This window comes from Enoplosus armatus, chromosome 6 (genome assembly GCF_043641665.1).
Source record: "Enoplosus armatus isolate fEnoArm2 chromosome 6, fEnoArm2.hap1, whole genome shotgun sequence".
NCBI lineage: Eukaryota > Metazoa > Chordata > Actinopteri > Centrarchiformes > Enoplosidae > Enoplosus > Enoplosus armatus.
The window spans coordinates 2,438,375-2,456,279 of NC_092185.1; the positions used below are offsets into that span (position 1 = coordinate 2,438,375).

The 17,905-nt window shown below is 41.9% G+C and overlaps 1 protein-coding gene across 1 annotated transcript in view; it reads right to left on the reverse strand.

Moving 5' to 3' along the window:
* The window catches only part of LOC139286818 (ethanolamine kinase 1), a 23,567-nt gene extending 6,700 nt beyond the window's left edge, over window positions 1-16,867 (reverse strand). The window contains exons 1-7 of the mRNA XM_070907738.1: window positions 16,727-16,867; window positions 13,197-13,459; window positions 11,831-11,986; window positions 6,801-6,949; window positions 6,182-6,265; window positions 4,654-4,814; window positions 1,569-1,642 (exon numbers count right to left, since the gene is read on the reverse strand). Coding sequence (XP_070763839.1) covers window positions 1,569-1,642; window positions 4,654-4,814; window positions 6,182-6,265; window positions 6,801-6,949; window positions 11,831-11,986; window positions 13,197-13,459; window positions 16,727-16,867 — 1,028 coding nt within the window. The remainder of the gene's footprint in view (window positions 1-1,568; window positions 1,643-4,653; window positions 4,815-6,181; window positions 6,266-6,800; window positions 6,950-11,830; window positions 11,987-13,196; window positions 13,460-16,726) is intronic.
* Between the last annotated feature and the right edge of the window lie 1,038 nt (window positions 16,868-17,905).

The window sequence follows — 17,905 nt, forward strand, 5'->3', positions numbered from 1 at the left end:
CTGTAAAATTACTCACTGCTTTGCCATTGAATGTAAATGCAGTTCCTTTATGCTGTTTAAACAAACGACAAGGACAGTCTCATAAGGTTATGCGTTATGTGACTGTGGTGTGTTCCCACCATCAGTGTATTTAAATTAAAGGACGAAAGCAAGGGCAAACTTGTCCGCTGCCATCCACATTGTTTCTTTCTTTCCAGCAGGAACCATCAAGAATACTGAAAGCAGTGTCGGCAGAGGGCATTAGGAAATGAATGTGCGTGTCTGTGTGTATACATTGTGGGACCGAGGTTGGCAGAGTGACGATGCCTTCAAACCTTAGACCTGGCCCCCCCCCCCCCCCCCCCCCCCCCGCCCCCACTCATTTCAGTTTAACCCTCCAGTTAAAGAAAGGTAACCTGACGCTCACCATGCACTTTAGGACAACCTCAGCCGGCGGCTTAGAGGAGCAGACGTCTAGCAGGCGCATGTGGCCCGGCCAGGGATGAGAGAAGTATATGTAAGGGAGGACCGACGGTATGGGAACAATAGTGCCTCTGTGCCTCGGCACCCCTCTGGATCACATTTCCTCCGAGGTCCAGATCGAAATGAGGCGGGGGCCCTGTCGCTGATCTAGCAAGCGAGCAGAGAAAGCCACACAGAGGGGAGGGTGCCGTATGTCAATAGTGATTAGGATCACGATCACAACTGTGGCGGGTGTGGGGCACACAGAGACGGCAGAAAGGAAGAAAAAGTGGGGGTGAAGGGAAACATTTCGCCCTCCTGAACTTTATTGTCTGGTTGCTGGTAGAGAGGAATGTCTCCTGGACTTGTTTAAAGATAACTAGTCCCTGTATGTGGAGCAAAATACATTTAAGAGCAAAAGAAATTCGTTTTGATTTCTTTAGAAAGTCTTTGTGGAAGATGAAACATTTCATCTTTTCCTGATTTGTGGTTTTAAAAGTAAAGAAAAGCAGAGAATTTCATTTGTAAATTGTTTGCTTTTAAAAGTGACAAGAGGAGTGGAAGAAGTGTGCTCTGGGTGCACCACGTCTTGAAGCACTGCTGGGGAAAAAAAAAAAAAAAAATGAAATATTTCCACACTCTGGCTCAAGTTCCCAGTACTTTATTGCAATTTCTCTGCCAACAAATTCTTTGTCAGGCAATCCTAATGAAGATCCTGTTTGTCTAAACATTGCAATAAAATAGTGAGTGCTTGAATTCAGTGCGCAGGAGATATTTTTCCATTTGTGAGTATTTAAGTGATGTATGCTGACGATGTTAAGTAATAAGGCGGTCCCATGAAATTAAACTGAAGTCTTCGTGGTTTCATGTGTTTCTACATTAAACAGCTGTTAATGTGAAGGTGGCGTTCGATTTGAATATGAACTTATTTTAATTTATTTCATCTATATTGTGCAGCATTCGATGCACAAAACGTCACGACAGCGGCGCTTTAGGAAACTAGAACAATGTTTATGCAAAGTGACACCCAGACACAAACTTCCAACTGTGGACACAAGGTAACCACATGGAAAAGGTTTTTTTTTCTTCCTATTCCACAGGACCTTCAAGCTGTCAGAAATACAAACCTTTGGAAGTCAAAGTCAATCGAGGAGTACCGTGATTGCAGGATGGCCCAAAGACCCCAGAAGAAGTTAGACGCCTGGAGGAAGAGGAAGAAAAGAAAAAAAAAAACATTAAAAAGGGCCGTACCAGTAGAAGTGTTTCAGATTTCTTTTTTCTGCATTTCCAGGCTGCCATTGACTTTCACTCATTTTATTACAAAACACTTGCTTTGGGTAAAGCAACACGTAACAGTGACCTTCATGTCTGCTTTTATCAAAGGTGAAGAGTGATGCAGATGAAGTCGTCATTAATTAAAAACATCATTGAATTAAATCACTATAGATGTGTGTGTGTGTGTGTGTGTGTGTGTGTTCAGTACTATACTTTCTGTCGTCTGTATGTGTGACCGACATGCACTTCTCGAACGCCTTTGTGACGATCCAGTTAAAGCTTCAGAGGCACGCTTCTTGTTGCCCCCCCTGCAGGGAGGTCACAGCGGGGTCAGATGTCAGTGTTTTGCTCAAGAACACTTCAGCAGGGCAAATGCTCGCCGACAGGGACTGACTCGGATCCATGGACTTGAGTGACAGACTCGTTAACTAGTCCGCGATAGTCCCACGGGACTGGAATATGTTTCAGAAGTGTAAAAATCTGGATCATGTTTGTGGTATTTGCGCACTTCTAAATGACATATCACAGGTGCCGTTTGGTCGCGTAAACTTTCAACTTGTTTCAAGCCTTTGATGCTGTGCTACAGAGCAGAACTGTAGAAACACACTTCAGTGACCTCCAGTTGTCGTCTTATAACTGCTCCCATAACAGCGGCGGCTGCTGCTGCTGCTGCTGCCTGCCAGTTGCACGCTGCTCCGTCAGAATGACAAACCTCTGTATTGAATGGTTCCCTCCTTAATGGCTTTGCTCACTTAGGCTTGCGGACTTGCAATGCCTCCATAAATTTCTGTTGTTCTCCACCCTTATTGTAAATCTTCATGGTAGGACCACTAATAGCAAGTCCTAATAAGATCCAGACAGGCCTCTGTTCTGTGGCCCAGTGATATAATCACATTTTTATTTGATAATCAAATAAAGGGTGGAATGAAATACTTGAAGAGCAATGTGCGGTTTTCTCCTTGGCTTTATTCCCCTCGCTGGCAGATTTTCATCTCTAATCTCTGTCTTTAGTTGGAGAGAGAGATTGAGTGTGTTTCCATTATGATTAATAACTGTTCTCCATTAAGAGAGCATTAGTCTAACACTAAGCAGAGACCATCAGTGACAGGGAGCCATTGAGAAAAGCGGAGATGTGAGACCTGTGGCGAGTGACATCACAGAGCCGCAGGCTGCAGCCTCCACGTCGGGGGGGGGGGGGGGGGGGGGGGGGTCCCTGAGGAGGGGAGGACGAGTCGTAAAGACCCCACTGCGTCTTGGCTCAGTTTGTCAGGGATTACGGTTCGGAGGAGGCAGCTTCACGCCGCAGAGCTTTGGCAAGTGGCCAGCCTGTCGATGCCACACAGCTTCCTTCAGCGCAGACTGGTTTCCTTGAGTTTTGACTATTCATCTGTATTCTCATCCACTGAGACTTAACTATAGTGTGAATTCAATGTGGTTTGATTATTCCAAGCAAATTACCAAGTGATATGAAAGTGATACAAAAGGGTAAAAAGGGAATACAAAAAAAGAAAAATATTAAAAGGCAACAGCCTGAATTTATAATTATTGCAGTTTTGGAAATTTTCCAAAGCCAGTTACACATAATATGATCACGTTTTACCAGATGTGCTGTGAAACAGTTTTAAAATCTGTGTGAGATCTGTACGCTGGTGGTCAACTTTCACTTTCTGGTGGGCTGCAGATAACAATTGTTTTCATTAGCGAATAATCTGACAATCATTTTCCTGATTAATCATTTGATCTGTAAAATGTCAGAAAATTCACATCAGAATTTCCCGGAGCCCAAGATGACATCGTGAAACTGTCCAAAATCATAATTTACTATTATACTAGCACCATGAAAAACCAGCAGATGTCACATCAGAAGCTGCAACGAGTATATTTTGGGTATTTTTGCTTAAAAAAATGACTTAAACAGTAAATCGATTATCATATTATCATCAGAAGACAAGAGGAATATTGGATATTGGACATTTAGTTTCTTTTGCCTCTGGGAAGTCAATTAAATGTGGTACTGTACATAAAGACAACACTTAGTGGGCAAAATGGCGCCATTCGTGAATACATTTTATTTAACAAAGACGTTTCAGCTCAGTTCCTTGAAACGATGAAAAATAGACCCTGTGATTTTCTTAATTATCAGGCTCAGTTTCCCTCGTTTTGACACACGGCTTGTCAAAACGAGTGGAGCTGGAAACTTGGCTTGTTAAGCGTCAGTGATCAATTTCTCCCACTTCCCCCCCGAGTCAAGAGTCCTCCTCGGTTTGTCATAGAAAATCTGATTTCAATCAACATGATGTTATCGCCTCTCTCGCTTCATTCCAAGCTTTATTTCTTTTCCCTCCTCTCACTTCTCCCTCTCCGTTTTTCTGGCCGAGGCGCAAGTTATTTTAAAAAGTAATATGCTTCCTCATCATTTCTGGGCTATTTCAAGAGACATTCACACCACCCCAAAATTGGTAGGACAATTCTGCATATTGTGTTGAGCTATGGAAGCACTAATAGACAGATAGCCCAGCACCACTTGAGCCACCAAAGAATGAAAATTGTGGTCATAAGAAAAATAATTTTGGCTGCTGTCTTTCATTTTTCCCTGCGGCAGTTTCTAATCTACTCAGATGGAGTCCATCAGACTTTGAACAGTGGTGGGTCAGCTGTGGATCAGGTTTGGTTTTCTTTGGGGAGTTGGAAAAGTAAATTGTTAAAATGTGATGCTGAGGTGTTGCCGCCCCGTCATTTCAGAGGCCTGCGCACATATGGATGTTGTTGAAATGCACACGCTAATCTCATAATATTGAGATATTTGAGTCCCTCCAAGAGCAGAACTTTAAAAAAGGAAATAACTGTTGAGAGATTTGTCACTTTCCAAAGTGTTGAGGCACTACATAACGACATATTTCAACATTTCAACAAAGTCGGTTGGGAGCAGACACTCACCAGTGAGAATTTGCAGACTTGAATGTAGAGCTGCGTAACTTCTGCCTCTGTAACAGTGACCTCATGTCCTGTGCTGTGCTTGTAACTCTCCAGATAGGCCGTCAGCCAGTCCCTCTGCAGCTCCCGGCTCGGATAGAGGCCGTAGTTAACGTCATTCACACCTTCAACACGTAACACACACACGTGCACATGTTAGTGGGAATTCAACACAATGCCTAAACCAGCTGATTTAAAGATTAAGAAGATTAAAATGCACAAGTTACATCAGAGAAGACGGACGACAGCACCTTCACCTGAGCACGTTTTACAATGTTAGTGAGGGCCGTGTGGTGTAAATGAATAAGGACTCCGACTAATGCTTATTTTCATTATCAATTACTTTGACAATAATTTTCACAATTATTTGTTGGTTTAAAAATGTCAGAAAACTGTGAAAAATGCCCAGTGTTACTGTCAGTGGTGTAACGAGTACATTTACCACAGTGCTTAAGTACATCAGTAGTTTACAAAGAAGACATTATGATACGCTTATATAATATGATGTATTGTTGTCGATAAAACTGCACAACAGTATATAAAATAGTTGAAATTAGCTCCAGTTTAATGCTATTTACACACAGTGATAATCTATTTTTGAAATAGTGCAACACTCACAGGGACCATTATTCTGCATTAAGTACTTTACATATTTATATTTAAAAAGTAGATTTTGCAGATAATATTTACATACTTAAGACTTATTACTTGACAATGTGGTATTTCTACTTTAACTAAAGTAAAGGCCCTGAATACCTCTCCACCATTCTGCACTGTGCATTAAACTGTACACGGTGCCAGAAAGTAAGAAGCTGGACGACATGCACAACACCTTCGGTTGAAAACTGATTTGAAAATCCTTTTGAGATCTGCATCATGCAAATGAAGGAAAAGTGGATCCGGGTTATATAATTGACGGCATGTTAGCTGTATTGTCTCTTTATTAACAGGGAGGTGTGAAATGAAAAAGGGTTTTATACGTTGCCACAAAACAAAAAAAAGGCCCAACATGTGAACCATTTTGTGCCCGACATGTGGCTCATTCCAGCCACAATTTGGCATCATGAAAATGTGGGAGTCGGACCAACACGGCTACATGTCTAAGTGTTGACATGGAAGCTGACACGATACGGTTCGTCTAAAAGTGTTAAATTGATGATCGTCCCACGAGTGTTCAAATGAACCCTGTCAAGCTTTGCTGTGACACAGCTGGTACATCAAAGGCACTTTTATCGCCACGCAGAATATATGCTGAATACAGCATTTTGTCTTGGTGGCATCAGAAGAAGGACATAGTTTCACGGTGCATGATGGCAGAAAGATAAAATGATATCATGGTCAAAGAGACGGGCAAAAGATTCTGCATATCACACATACTGTATATAAAACCTCTTCATCATTCAACACTCCACATTCGGAAATGTTATATGTTCTGGCCGGGAAAAAGATTTGACGGCAAATTGGACTCCTCCTCATCACAAGACAGACCTACCGGCAAATTCATTGAAGTGATTGCCAATATCGAAGGCCTGGTAGTTGTAATCGGCGTACTCGTAGTCAATGAATTTCACCGATCCTGAAGGGGGAGGAGAGGGAAAAGCAGCAGCGGTTACCAGGACAACATGACGAACGCATCTCAGGTAGAGGCGTACATCTGACCTCTCACTGAAAGTACAGAACCTTGTGGGAGTCAAAGGAACGAGGAGTCTCTTTTGATTAAGAGTCGCTCCGGGCCACCCTTGTGAAATAAAATCATAATAGAAGGATTCTACAAATGAGGTAAGATATTTAATAAAATGGGAACGCATTTTCAGCGGTGCAAAGGTTTGCTTCTGTATGTAAAATAAAGGGAACAGATATGAAGACTGTGAAGACTACGAGCTGCACTATCTCAAACTGATGAAAAGAAACACATTCATCTATTTCAACATTAGCTTAAGTAACAGACTGGGACTCTTCAGTCACAGAGCGACAGTTAAAGAGTTCAGCATAAAGCAGCATTTTGTTCGTGACGATATCCAGCTGCTTCTATTGCCTCCGTTTGATAACAAGAAATGACTTCAAGACTTAGGGTTAGGGCTCTCCGGTGTCAGAGATCGGCGGCTCCTCACCCTCTTTGTGGTTGTAGATGATGTTTTTTGTCAGAAGGTCGTTGTGGCAGAGGACGGTTGGCGAGTCGATCAGCGAGAGGTGTCTCTTCAATGACTCCATTTCGACTGACAAAGTCTCAAAGCTGGGCGCCTCTCGTGGAGCCGCGGCGCTGTAAGAGGTGAAATTACACTTTTTCACAATGGAGAAGGCTTCCTCAACGTTTTGAGGACTGTTTCATGAGAGGGGGGTGTGATTCAGACCTGTACTGTCAAAGGCAATTGGGCGCGTTGAGTCGCTTAAGGTGATGTCAATAAAACTGCACACATCACACTCATGATGACCAACCAGCTTTTAGTTTGAATCAAACTAAACAGACAAATACACAAGTTTGTGTAGAGAGACCGGCAAATATCAAAATAACGCAGCTTACTTGGTACGACTTTACAATAAAAATCCATTAAAGGGGTTAAATAAAAAGGTCGTTTTGCTGACAAATGGCTCCTATGACGACATTGTGTGGTTGTTCTGGTGGTCGGATCATTTCCCTGCTGTCTTTTTCTGTTTTTATTCGTGCATGTGTTGTTTAAGCTGGATGCCTAAATTTTCCTCTGGATGAATAAAGCACCTGTCTGTCTAATTTATTATGAGAATATCGTTACTGAAGCATTCATGTGGAAGTCACTTTTTGCTGTTGTAGCTGGTAGCTCATTTTAACTACCTTGTAAACTGTTGGCTAGTTTAAACCTCTAACAATATATCATGCTTTGCTGATTAAGCTTACACATGAGCCGCTTACGAAGTAACCAGTAAGTATTGCTGACATAGACATTTACACGAAGTAAAACGTGCTATATTTTGCTCTGAAATGGAGTAGAAGTACAAAGTAACTCAAAATGGAAACCCTGAAGTAAAGTACAAGTTCCTCAAAATTGTACTTGAGTAGAAATACGTGTTACATTCCACCCCTGGGCATGGATAGTCTTCAGATGAGTGGGACACGGGAGGGGTCCTTCTTAAGTCCTTCTTAATTAATAACAAGCGAGTTAAAGACGTGACAAAGAAGAAAGGACATGATTAATAAAGCGAGGTATGCCTCATTGTAAAGAGGTACTATTATGTTTTTGTTAACTACTTCTTCAAATGTTTTTTTAAAGGCTCGGTTTACCCAGAATTTCCCCTTTACACATCGTGACTCATCCGCCTTTAAGAATTGTTCACCCTAAAAGAATTTGATTTGTCTGGATTTCAGCAGAGTCCGTGTCCTGTTGTCTACTGTAGATGCCGGTTGTCAAGGATGGAAAAACACAGGACGTGTCTCAATTCTGTCAAAGGATAATGCTTAGAATTAAAAAATATATATTTTTATATTTATTTTAAATTTTTTGAGCATTTGACAAAGATAGTATTATACAAAGAGAGCGTGTATAGAACCCATAAGGGGGAAAAACTTTACCGAACTTGTATAAATGAAGAGAAAAACAGTTTGCTGAGAGAATGCCGATATGGAAGACCAACTTTGTCATGAATTCCACATTATTTCTTCTGGAAGCAACATGTTTGTAAACTGAAGCAGCCTCATTGAGGGGTTACACGCCTTGTTTTCACTCTGTTGATTGCTCCATCTATCAAAGACGGCACTAACGTCCTTGGACGTCAGTGCAAAATGCACCTGGAAGAAATGCTGCGCAAGCATCCGTCTCCTAGTTAATTTTCGTGTTTCCTTTTCAGTCGCCGGGCCGCGATGAGAGGGTAATTTAAACAGTGTAATTTAAACACTACCTATTTATCCGAAGGGGAACAAACAGACGCTCCAGTATTATACACACTTGTAGACATAATTTAGTGAGGCCTGTTAGGAACGCACAATAAAAGCAGAGGAGCGGAGCCTTGTTTACAGTCGCACCACAGAGGCTCTGCTGCCTTATACAACTACACATCCTCATCAACACAAGTCATTCTTGTACATTATCTTCCTCTCGTCCATTCACTCAGTCTTCTTCAGCCATGCTGTGGATAGGCAGATCGAATAAAAGCATGTCGAGATCTGGACTATCCATCTGTGTGCCTGCCAGCAAGTATGCAAAAATATATATATTATTATTATTATTATTAAAATAGCTGTTTCATGCTTGAGTTTGGATGTTTTTTTTATGAAGTAATACTGTAAATATGAATTCCAAATTGCATTTTCAACAAAAGTAGTCCTGGAATATAGCTGTCCGGGTGTTGTAAGTCATATCTCCTTGTCTATGAGATGAGTTTGTTATTTAAAATCGACCCCTTCTGACATGCATAATTTATCTATCTCCTCTCTAAAGTGAATTAAAACACAGTCAAATGGTGAATCACCCTGATTCCTTTTCAACCCATCCATTGCTTTAACTTAACCGACTTTATCTTAGAAAGCCACGATTACTCCGTCAAAAGCTAAATGAAAGACTTCCATTGACTTTAAATGGAAACCTGTCGTCTTGCCATCAGATCTTTTCCTCTCTCTTTTCTGTCCTTTTCATGAGAAACAGTGTGCATTCGCCTCCTGCTCCTTGTCAAGCCTCTGTAAGGTAATTAGTGGAATTTCCTCCTCTGGCACTTCATTATCAATGTGCCTTATTTACATATGATTTCAAACACCAAGCGAGCACTGCTGATTTTTCTCTTTCTCTTTTTTTTTTTTCCCCTTTTTGCAGTTTTATGCGATTCGTGGGAGTGCGAACGGGAGACGTAGCAGGGGGCCTTTTGCAGAAGAAGAGGTTGCACTCTTGCTTTCCATTGCTTTTCTCTCTTTTCTCCCATCTCTGACTTCTACTGTGCGCTCTCTCTCTCTCCGAACCTTGCAGCTGCTGCAGCCTCTTTCGCCCCCCCCCCCTCTCTTCTTCTTCTCTGTATCTGTCTCTCTCTTTGCACAGCGGGTGGCTTGAGAGCTGAAGACCTCCTCTGCAGGTGCAGCCTCTTCCTGCTCTCTCTCCCTTTCACTGCCTTTCTTTTACCATTTCCTCTGAAGATCACATTCATACCAGCACTCGTACATTCTCAAGTACAAAAGTTTCTCTGATGCCTGTTTAAAATCCCTTTTGCTTTTTTAAAAATCTTTTATTCTCGGTCTTCTCTGTCTCTGCCTCGGTGTGTGTGTGTCACGTCACACATGCAGTCGCTCACTCAAGAGACGAGTGAATATACAAACAGACATACGCACCATAGACATGAGTTTTAACCATAAATGAACCTCTTAAATCTCAAATCTCACAAACGAAGCCGCAGCAATCCTTTTCCAACGCTCTTCATGATTGTCTGTATCCTAAATACTGATATTTTCCTGATCATTGTGTGTTGTTCTGTATGTGGGTGTTTGAGCAGCAGTGGACTGTGTCAAGCCTCTCATTCACAGAAATGTGTCACAATATAGCACCATCTATTGGGCCTCTAAGTGTGGTGCAGTCTGTTGATGCATATTGCGGTGTGTAATAATATCCTCATTCATCCATACACTCATCACTTTTACAGAATAGCATGTACAAACTCTGTTTTGTGTAAAGAAGACGTTTAAATGTAAGAGGAGACGTTAACTTAGACAAAGTCCTTGGTTCATAGAATAAAACTCCTCATAATCTCTTGAGAGATTCAACAATGGATCTCGAGTAATAGTCCACTACTTCTCTGTGCTCCGTTTCACCTTCCGTGCCTTACTTTTCAGAGGCAGAGGATCCCTTTATGCATCATTTTATGGTGGTTGAATTTCCACCACATTAAATGTTCACTTAACTGTTGGCGATGAAATTAAAAATGTTCAAAGAGTAGACTAAAACATTTCTCTCGTCTCGCTTGAGGCACTTTAAGGTTGTTTTAATGCATCGTAGGTGGTGATATCTGCTAGAAATACAGTCGTTATTATTTTTAATGGATTTTGTCAGAAGAAAAAACAACCAAACGTTGTTTTCCTCTGGGATCACAGCAGAAAATAACAAAACACCTGTGTTTTGAATTAGTAGACAAACTAGAAAATACTGCTGTAGAATGAGAATAGTTGCCTGTGTCTTGTCCTCCTGATGAAAAAGACTCACACTGGCTTTCTCTCAGATCTGAATCCAGTAGGCTAAAACTTCTTATCATGAAAGACTGTCTCCTCCACAGTCCCTTTCTTTAATGGATGACTCACTCTGGTGCCAAACTCCAGTTGTTCAACAGCGGCTCAGAGACTCGCAGCCTTCAGCCTGAGTTTGCGTGGACTTCCGACCCCTTCGCTGCAAACATAAACAAGGTTGAACGTTTGACCGATAAGGGAGAGCTCTGCAGGAAGCTTGTGGCCCGAGCTGTGTTTCTTTGTAGCGTCTGGAAGGCCCCTCTCACCTCTCACCCCGTGACCCCTGTCAGAGATAATGCAATGTCATTGCCACGGAGGCCACTCCCCCGGCCTCGTCCCCCTGACCAATCGCAGCGCACAGTGGCGGCCTCTAACCACGCGGTGAGAGAGGTGAACGTGCCAACGAAATCCGAGCACTGACTGGTCAGTTACTTGAAGGACAACGCATGGGTGGAGGGGGAGCACTGTGAGGTTTTGGTATGTGAGGAAATGATAAGGCATCAGTGGAAGTGCTGCTGCCTAAAAGATAAAGATGTGGAAAATGTTGCTGGTTTCTATCAGAGGGATGACTGCAAAAATCTACCACTGAGATGGCCAACACCTGACAGGACACGCATCCCTGACTTACTGCTGCTCTTAGTTCTCAGTCATGTTTGAAACAATGGGTTCAATACACCCAAATGTAAACCCTTCTGACACCTTTTCCCCCCACTGCTCCTCAGAGAGGCCGCCGCTGTCCACCACAAACCTGTTGTCCATAAATCTGAGAGGATAAATAGGTCATACAGTTGCAGAGTCATGCTCCATTTTATATCTGTAACTCTAAAGGAGATGTCAAAGTTTAAGGTGGCGGGTCATTCATCAACTAGACTGTGAGAGGCTGTAAATACTAAGGACCGCGTTGTGTTCAGGTGACTGTTGTACAATATCTACAATACCAATACACTGAGATCATTCTCTCAGGAGTTGTACCTGCTTGTGCAGCGCTGCTCAGCCGGACTGCTGTTGTTGCTGCTGCTGTGCACCAGTGTGAGAAAGTGGGACATTTTTGTCCAGAGTAGAGGTTCAACAGGCAGACCACATTTTGGCTGGATGGAGTGGATTCTCCCCATCTCTGCTGCGATCAATCTGCGGAGAGAAAACATTTTCTCAGATGAGCCTGGCTGACGCTGTTATTGCACAAACAACCATTATCAGAGTAGAAACACGACTCCCTTTCCATTTAGCGCTCTTATCTTGTTCCTTTTTCAAAAAATGGGCCTTGTTGCATTCGTGACCTTTTGACTACTTGAGTGCTCGTTCTTGAGGCATCTTCGCGGTGACATGAAGTTTTCTGGGTCTTCCCCACAGAGGGTATCAGGCGGAGCGGCTGATTGATGCGTATCGTGGCCCTGGCTGTTCGGCCTTGGCTGCCTGTGTTGCGTCCTACTGTCCGGTGGAGAGAATAACGATGCTGGCCTGTCATCATGAGGATGATGAGTGAAACGGGGGGGGCATGGCTAAACAACATTGCTCAACATGAAACATGATTTTAAAAAACACCTGCATCAGCACAATTAAAATGTTCAACGTATAAACACACACGTGACCTCCAACGAACCTCTAACTGTTTTCTTAGAAAACAAATGTTCAAAAGTTTCACTTTGCTGTCGATGAATAGTTATGAAGTGAAGATAACAGTCATCAGCATTAGTTTTCCAGCCTTCACACTAAATCATGAAGTCTGTAGTAGCTGATATCTTAACTGCCATGTTGTGGTTTAACTTATAAAATGTCAAATAAGTTAAAATAATAACAATGTTATGCCATATCATTGCATCCACAGGTCATTATGGCTTCGACTGGACATTTTGTTTTTACATAATAATGTAATACAAACTTATTTATAAAAGGTGCATTTCACAAATGTTTGTTTCTTATAATAGAAATAAAATAAATGCATATTTTAAAAAGTCTTTGTGAATGATCCGATTTGTTTTTCTAATCCTGGTTTAGCGATAAAATATCTTCCCTTTGTTTGCCTTAATTTTTTCACGTTTAATTAAGAAAATAATAATTTCACACAGTTTTTTAAAAGTCTTAAATGTGACTTGTTTTAGATTTAATTAACAATTAACTGTGAAGAAAGAAATGAACCTTTTTTCCCCTTTTATGACTAAACTGCTTCACTGGACGAGGATCATCTTACTGCTGCTCGAGCAGTTTCCCGCCGTGAACGTGGAACTGTGGGAATGTGAACCAGGAACTTTCCCAAAACGAGCACAGACATTACTCAGCACACCGTCTCCCATCGAATCCACTTTACAAAAGAAATAAAAGAGCGTTCGACAGCAGAGACCTGTAGATGGAGGGTTGCCGGAGCAGCTCATCATCCAGCACCGCTCCTCTGACAAACTCGTAGCAGATGCCATTCTGGAAGCTGCAGTAGATCTGTGGACCACACCCGTGGGCGTGAAAGACCTGGAACATCTCCACCTCCCGGTCCCTGTTCACGTAGAGCTCCGTCATTCTGCCGTACCGTCGCACCAGAACACAACCGGGCTCCTGCAGAGAGCCCACGTAGCAGCCAATCAGCTGGTTGGTGATGCCTTCTGTGAATGTCTGGAGTGAGAGGGAATCAGAAGGGAAATGAACACATGTAGATGATTTTCAAAGAACATTGAAACTTGTTGCTCATGTGTAACTTCACGGATAACGATGATAACACTGACAACACAACCTCCTTTAAACAAAAGAGGAATTGTCTTCATGATGCTACTGACGTGTGGACAACTCTGTTACAGCATGCTGTTAGTTTGCATTCAGTCACTATAGTGTAAGTTAAATGTGTGCATGTTTAATTGGTCACTCTCCTAAACATCAGTCTGAGTTTCCATTTATCCATAACAATCTGGTGGGGGGTTCAATGGGGCCCCTAACAGGTCAATAATGTGATAGGCAATTCATGTAGGAAGTAAATCTGTAATCGCCGTAAAACCCAGATTTACTTGGATTAATATGAGATGTAACTCATTTTGTTCTCTATGAAATTGCGTGAAGCACAAACTAAAACACACACAGTATTTTGAATAATTCAACATTTCCTCTGCCACAGCAGGTACATGACAGATATGTTAATGGGCGTCCAGCTGTAGAGAGCTGCAGCCTGAACGCTGGAAGTGGACACAACAGTACCGCAGTGAAACAGTGGTCACAGAGGAGTCATAGAGGAGGGAGGACCACTTGGATGGAGGTCATCGAATTCCTTTTGTCTCTGATTTGCATATATTATCTTTCCATTAAAGTTGTCTGATGTGCTGCTCACTATTTAGATCACTTCCTCAACTTACTTCTGAACACATAGTAAGACAGCATGTGTACCTACACTGCTGTTATACAAGTGCTAAAACAAGCCACGCAAATACTGTACACGCTTCTGTTATTTTGTGTTTCAGGCTTCTTTTCTTTTCAGTCTCTTTTCATTGAATTTTAATTATTTATTTTATGCGAAGCACTTTGACATTGTCTCTTTCACCCGAACAATCTGTGTTATGTAAATGTGTCTCTGCCTTCTTTTGTTTTGAATTCCTTTTAAAGTTAAAGTGTATATCAAGCACTCAACCAGCATCACCTTCAGTCTGATCTAACAGATCACAAAGTGCATCACAGGAAGGCATAAAAACAAGAATATAAAATAGATACGCAGATGAAATACAAGATATAACAGTATGTGTAACAGCGGGAACTATCTATCCTTCCCTGTGCGTTCTGTATATTCCAGATGAACACAATACATCATTAAAGGGGCTGAAGGGAAACATCTACTCCTTTGTGTACACTACCGGACCCGCTGTAGATTGAGAGGTCACCCGTCCAATGTGCTGTCACCTAACAAACATAAACCCTATTTCTCTGAAAGATTGGACCTTGTGTTTGCACATGGGACCAGAATGGGATTATCCTGTCCTGAACAGATGCTCTGACAACACCACGCATCTGTTCCCAAGGTTTAGAAAGATTTTCTACTTCTGTTGTCCAGTTACCTTGGATATTCTGCCGGTTTTATTATTGTAGTTAAAGGTTTTTCTTTTACTTTCACTAACGATATGTTAGTGTCCCTCAGTACTATCTGACTTCCCCAGCCGGTGGCTTTCACCTCCAGGCCCATTGGTTGCTACAGGGAACATAAGTCACGTCCCAAATACACTTTTACATACTGTACATTTTTTTAAAATAATGTCCGTTACAGACACAGGAAATAGTGCTGGTCGACTATTTTTAGCCACAGATTTGGCACACTAGTGAGTATTTACAGTATTAACTACAGTCCAGATCTTCAGCCTTCATTCCTTCACATGGGTGCAAAAACTGGCTAATTTCATGTGGAAGTGGAACTTTTTGTCTTGTTGTCTTTGAAAGAAGATCAGGTTTAACCTGAACAATGACTGCAGAGCCTTCGTCCTCAACATGCAGTGCTTGCACAGATCCTACCACTGTACATACTACTGTTTGAACATTAACGGAATTACAGAATAAAGCTGCCGTCTGCGCTACATCGAAGCATATTCCCCTTCGTTAGCTGCCAACAGGCATCGCTGGAAAAGCCTGTTTGATCACAGCCAATCACAGAGGAGTAATCCGTCCTGTAGATTCATCAAAACCAACCAAAGAGAATCAGAAAGATGTAAATCAAGCTGTGGACACCCCCTCAGACCTACTCAGGGTCTACGCAGCCTACCTGACAACACCTGTGGTGAGTTAGTTACATGAGCACCTGCAGGTGTGGGTTTACGTAAGGTGGGTTTTTATCTTATTCAAACAAGACAACTGCATCCTCAACAATGTTGACAAAACATCTTCAGCTCTTTGTGCGATTCCACTACGAACGGAAAGTAAGCAGAAAAACATGGACCTGGAAGATGCAGACGACATGTTCTGTGTTCTGCGGCGAACTTCAGTTTTATATCACAGCAGCCTCAGTCGAGACAACAACATGTAGAATATCACTCCAGTAATATCATAACGGATCTTTCGACAGCAGCCACGAGGGAAACGTGGAACCGCTCACATTTCAAGACAGCCGACCAAAATTTCTGACATGATAGAAATTCAACCAATCATGTCACAGTGACTTCTGTGACGCAGTGACAATGTCAGTAAAAGGTTCACTGAGGTTCATGTCACAGAATAATGTGGCGTTCAACATCTAAGTTAGGGTCAGGGGTGCATAGATGCAGAACATTTGAGTTAGTGACACTTGAACATTAATTTATTGTAACCTTTGATGTAGTTGAGCCTCCTCGTAGCGGCTCCCTCTGGCCTTGACAAAGAAACATGAAAATGAATAACGGTTATTTCTTAATTTAATTTTCATTTATTTTATTTATGTTTATGTTGTACAGTTATTTGGGAGTTCGAGGTGATACTTTAACATCGAATTAAAAAAAAAGTTTTAATAATTTGTCAACTAAAATATGCGTCACACCCATTTCTACAGCCCTCGCCTTTACCTGCAGGCGGCTTCTTCAGTGTCCGCCCCCCCGCCCTCGATAAGCTAACCATGAGTAAATCCAAAAAAAGAAAAGTCTCAGAAGAAAATAGAGAGTTTAATTCTGCGTAGACAGATTCGTTTGCCTTCACCACCAACGATGCTGGCTTACCCGTGTGTTTGATATGTGGCGAGAAATTAGCAAATCTGATGGAAGAACACCCAGAAACATGAACCCTAAACTCTGGCCCTTATTACCAAATGTTAAAATGTTCATGCATGCTCAATCAGTATAATACAAGGTGAGCACAGGTTCATTATGAATTCAAGTCACAGGAATAGAAGTTTATCTAACTGACTAAGCTCCAGACAACCGACACAGAGATACAATGCTCACTTGCCTTCATCTGAATGTCCTGTGCCTTCCAGTGAGGACGGAGTCTGCTGAGGAGGTCCAGGATTCCTCTACGAGGTTCGTGCTCATCAATATGGATGTCCACATGGAGAAGCTGCTTCCTGGCGCAGACAGACCCACTGTCCATTCTCAACAACAACAACAACGAGATTTTACCTTCAAAAAATGTTGGGGTCCAGAAGTTGTTCTAAGACCAGCTGAGTTATGTCCAGACCCACCAGTTCATCAAACCATCATCCAAACACTTGGATCAAACTTCTGGACAACAACACAAAATAAACAAAAAAAAAAAGACTTAAATGAGGTGGACAGAAAAGTCTAAATGAGCCACAACAGAGCTCCAAGATCTGCTTTGTCAGAACAATTCGAGAGCCATCAGAGGTATTTGCAAGTCACTTGTCCACTTGTGTGTCCAGCGACTCAGCAGCCGAGCCTGCTTATCAGGGGCCAATGTTCCTATGGGCATCTTCATCCCCACTGCTGCAGAGTTTACATATTAACCACCGGTGGTTGAAGCTTTGCAGCAAACACGTGGAGTGTTAAACAGAATTCAATGGGAGAAAGAAATGTTGATTTTGAAGCTCTGTAATGACGCATGACGATTCAAGTTTTGCTTCAGTAAACCAGAAATTTTACTTGTATTTACTTATTAATTTAATGTATTATGCTGCATCAGTCTTTCTGGGGCGCAGCTAAAAGAAAAATGCCTGTAAATAGAACTTTAATATTATGAGATAAAGACTAAAAACAGAAAATACAAAATACACTTTTTCACTGTACTTGAAAAAAAGAGAAAATCTTCAAAAACACAAAAAATAAAGACCTGCAATGAATTCACTGTTCATCATCTGACGTCTGTAACCCACTCAAACAGATGTCAGTCTGCACAGTCAGCCACTTGTGTCCAAATTGAGCTCAGCGTTATTTTCTCTCCTAAATATGAGCTCTCTTTGCAGTCGCTCTCAGCACAGCTCTCTGATACGCGACGCCCCGCCACGCTGATCTAACATTAAAAGTGAGCGTGCTGCAAACATCCCTGCAGCAGGTCCCATGGGCCGTTTGCAGAATTTAGGCTGCAGTTTATTTTATTGAACTTCATTCAAGCTAAAAAAGTAAGCATGTGACAAAAATCAGGCCACCAAGACGACATTTGATTCTCTAAATA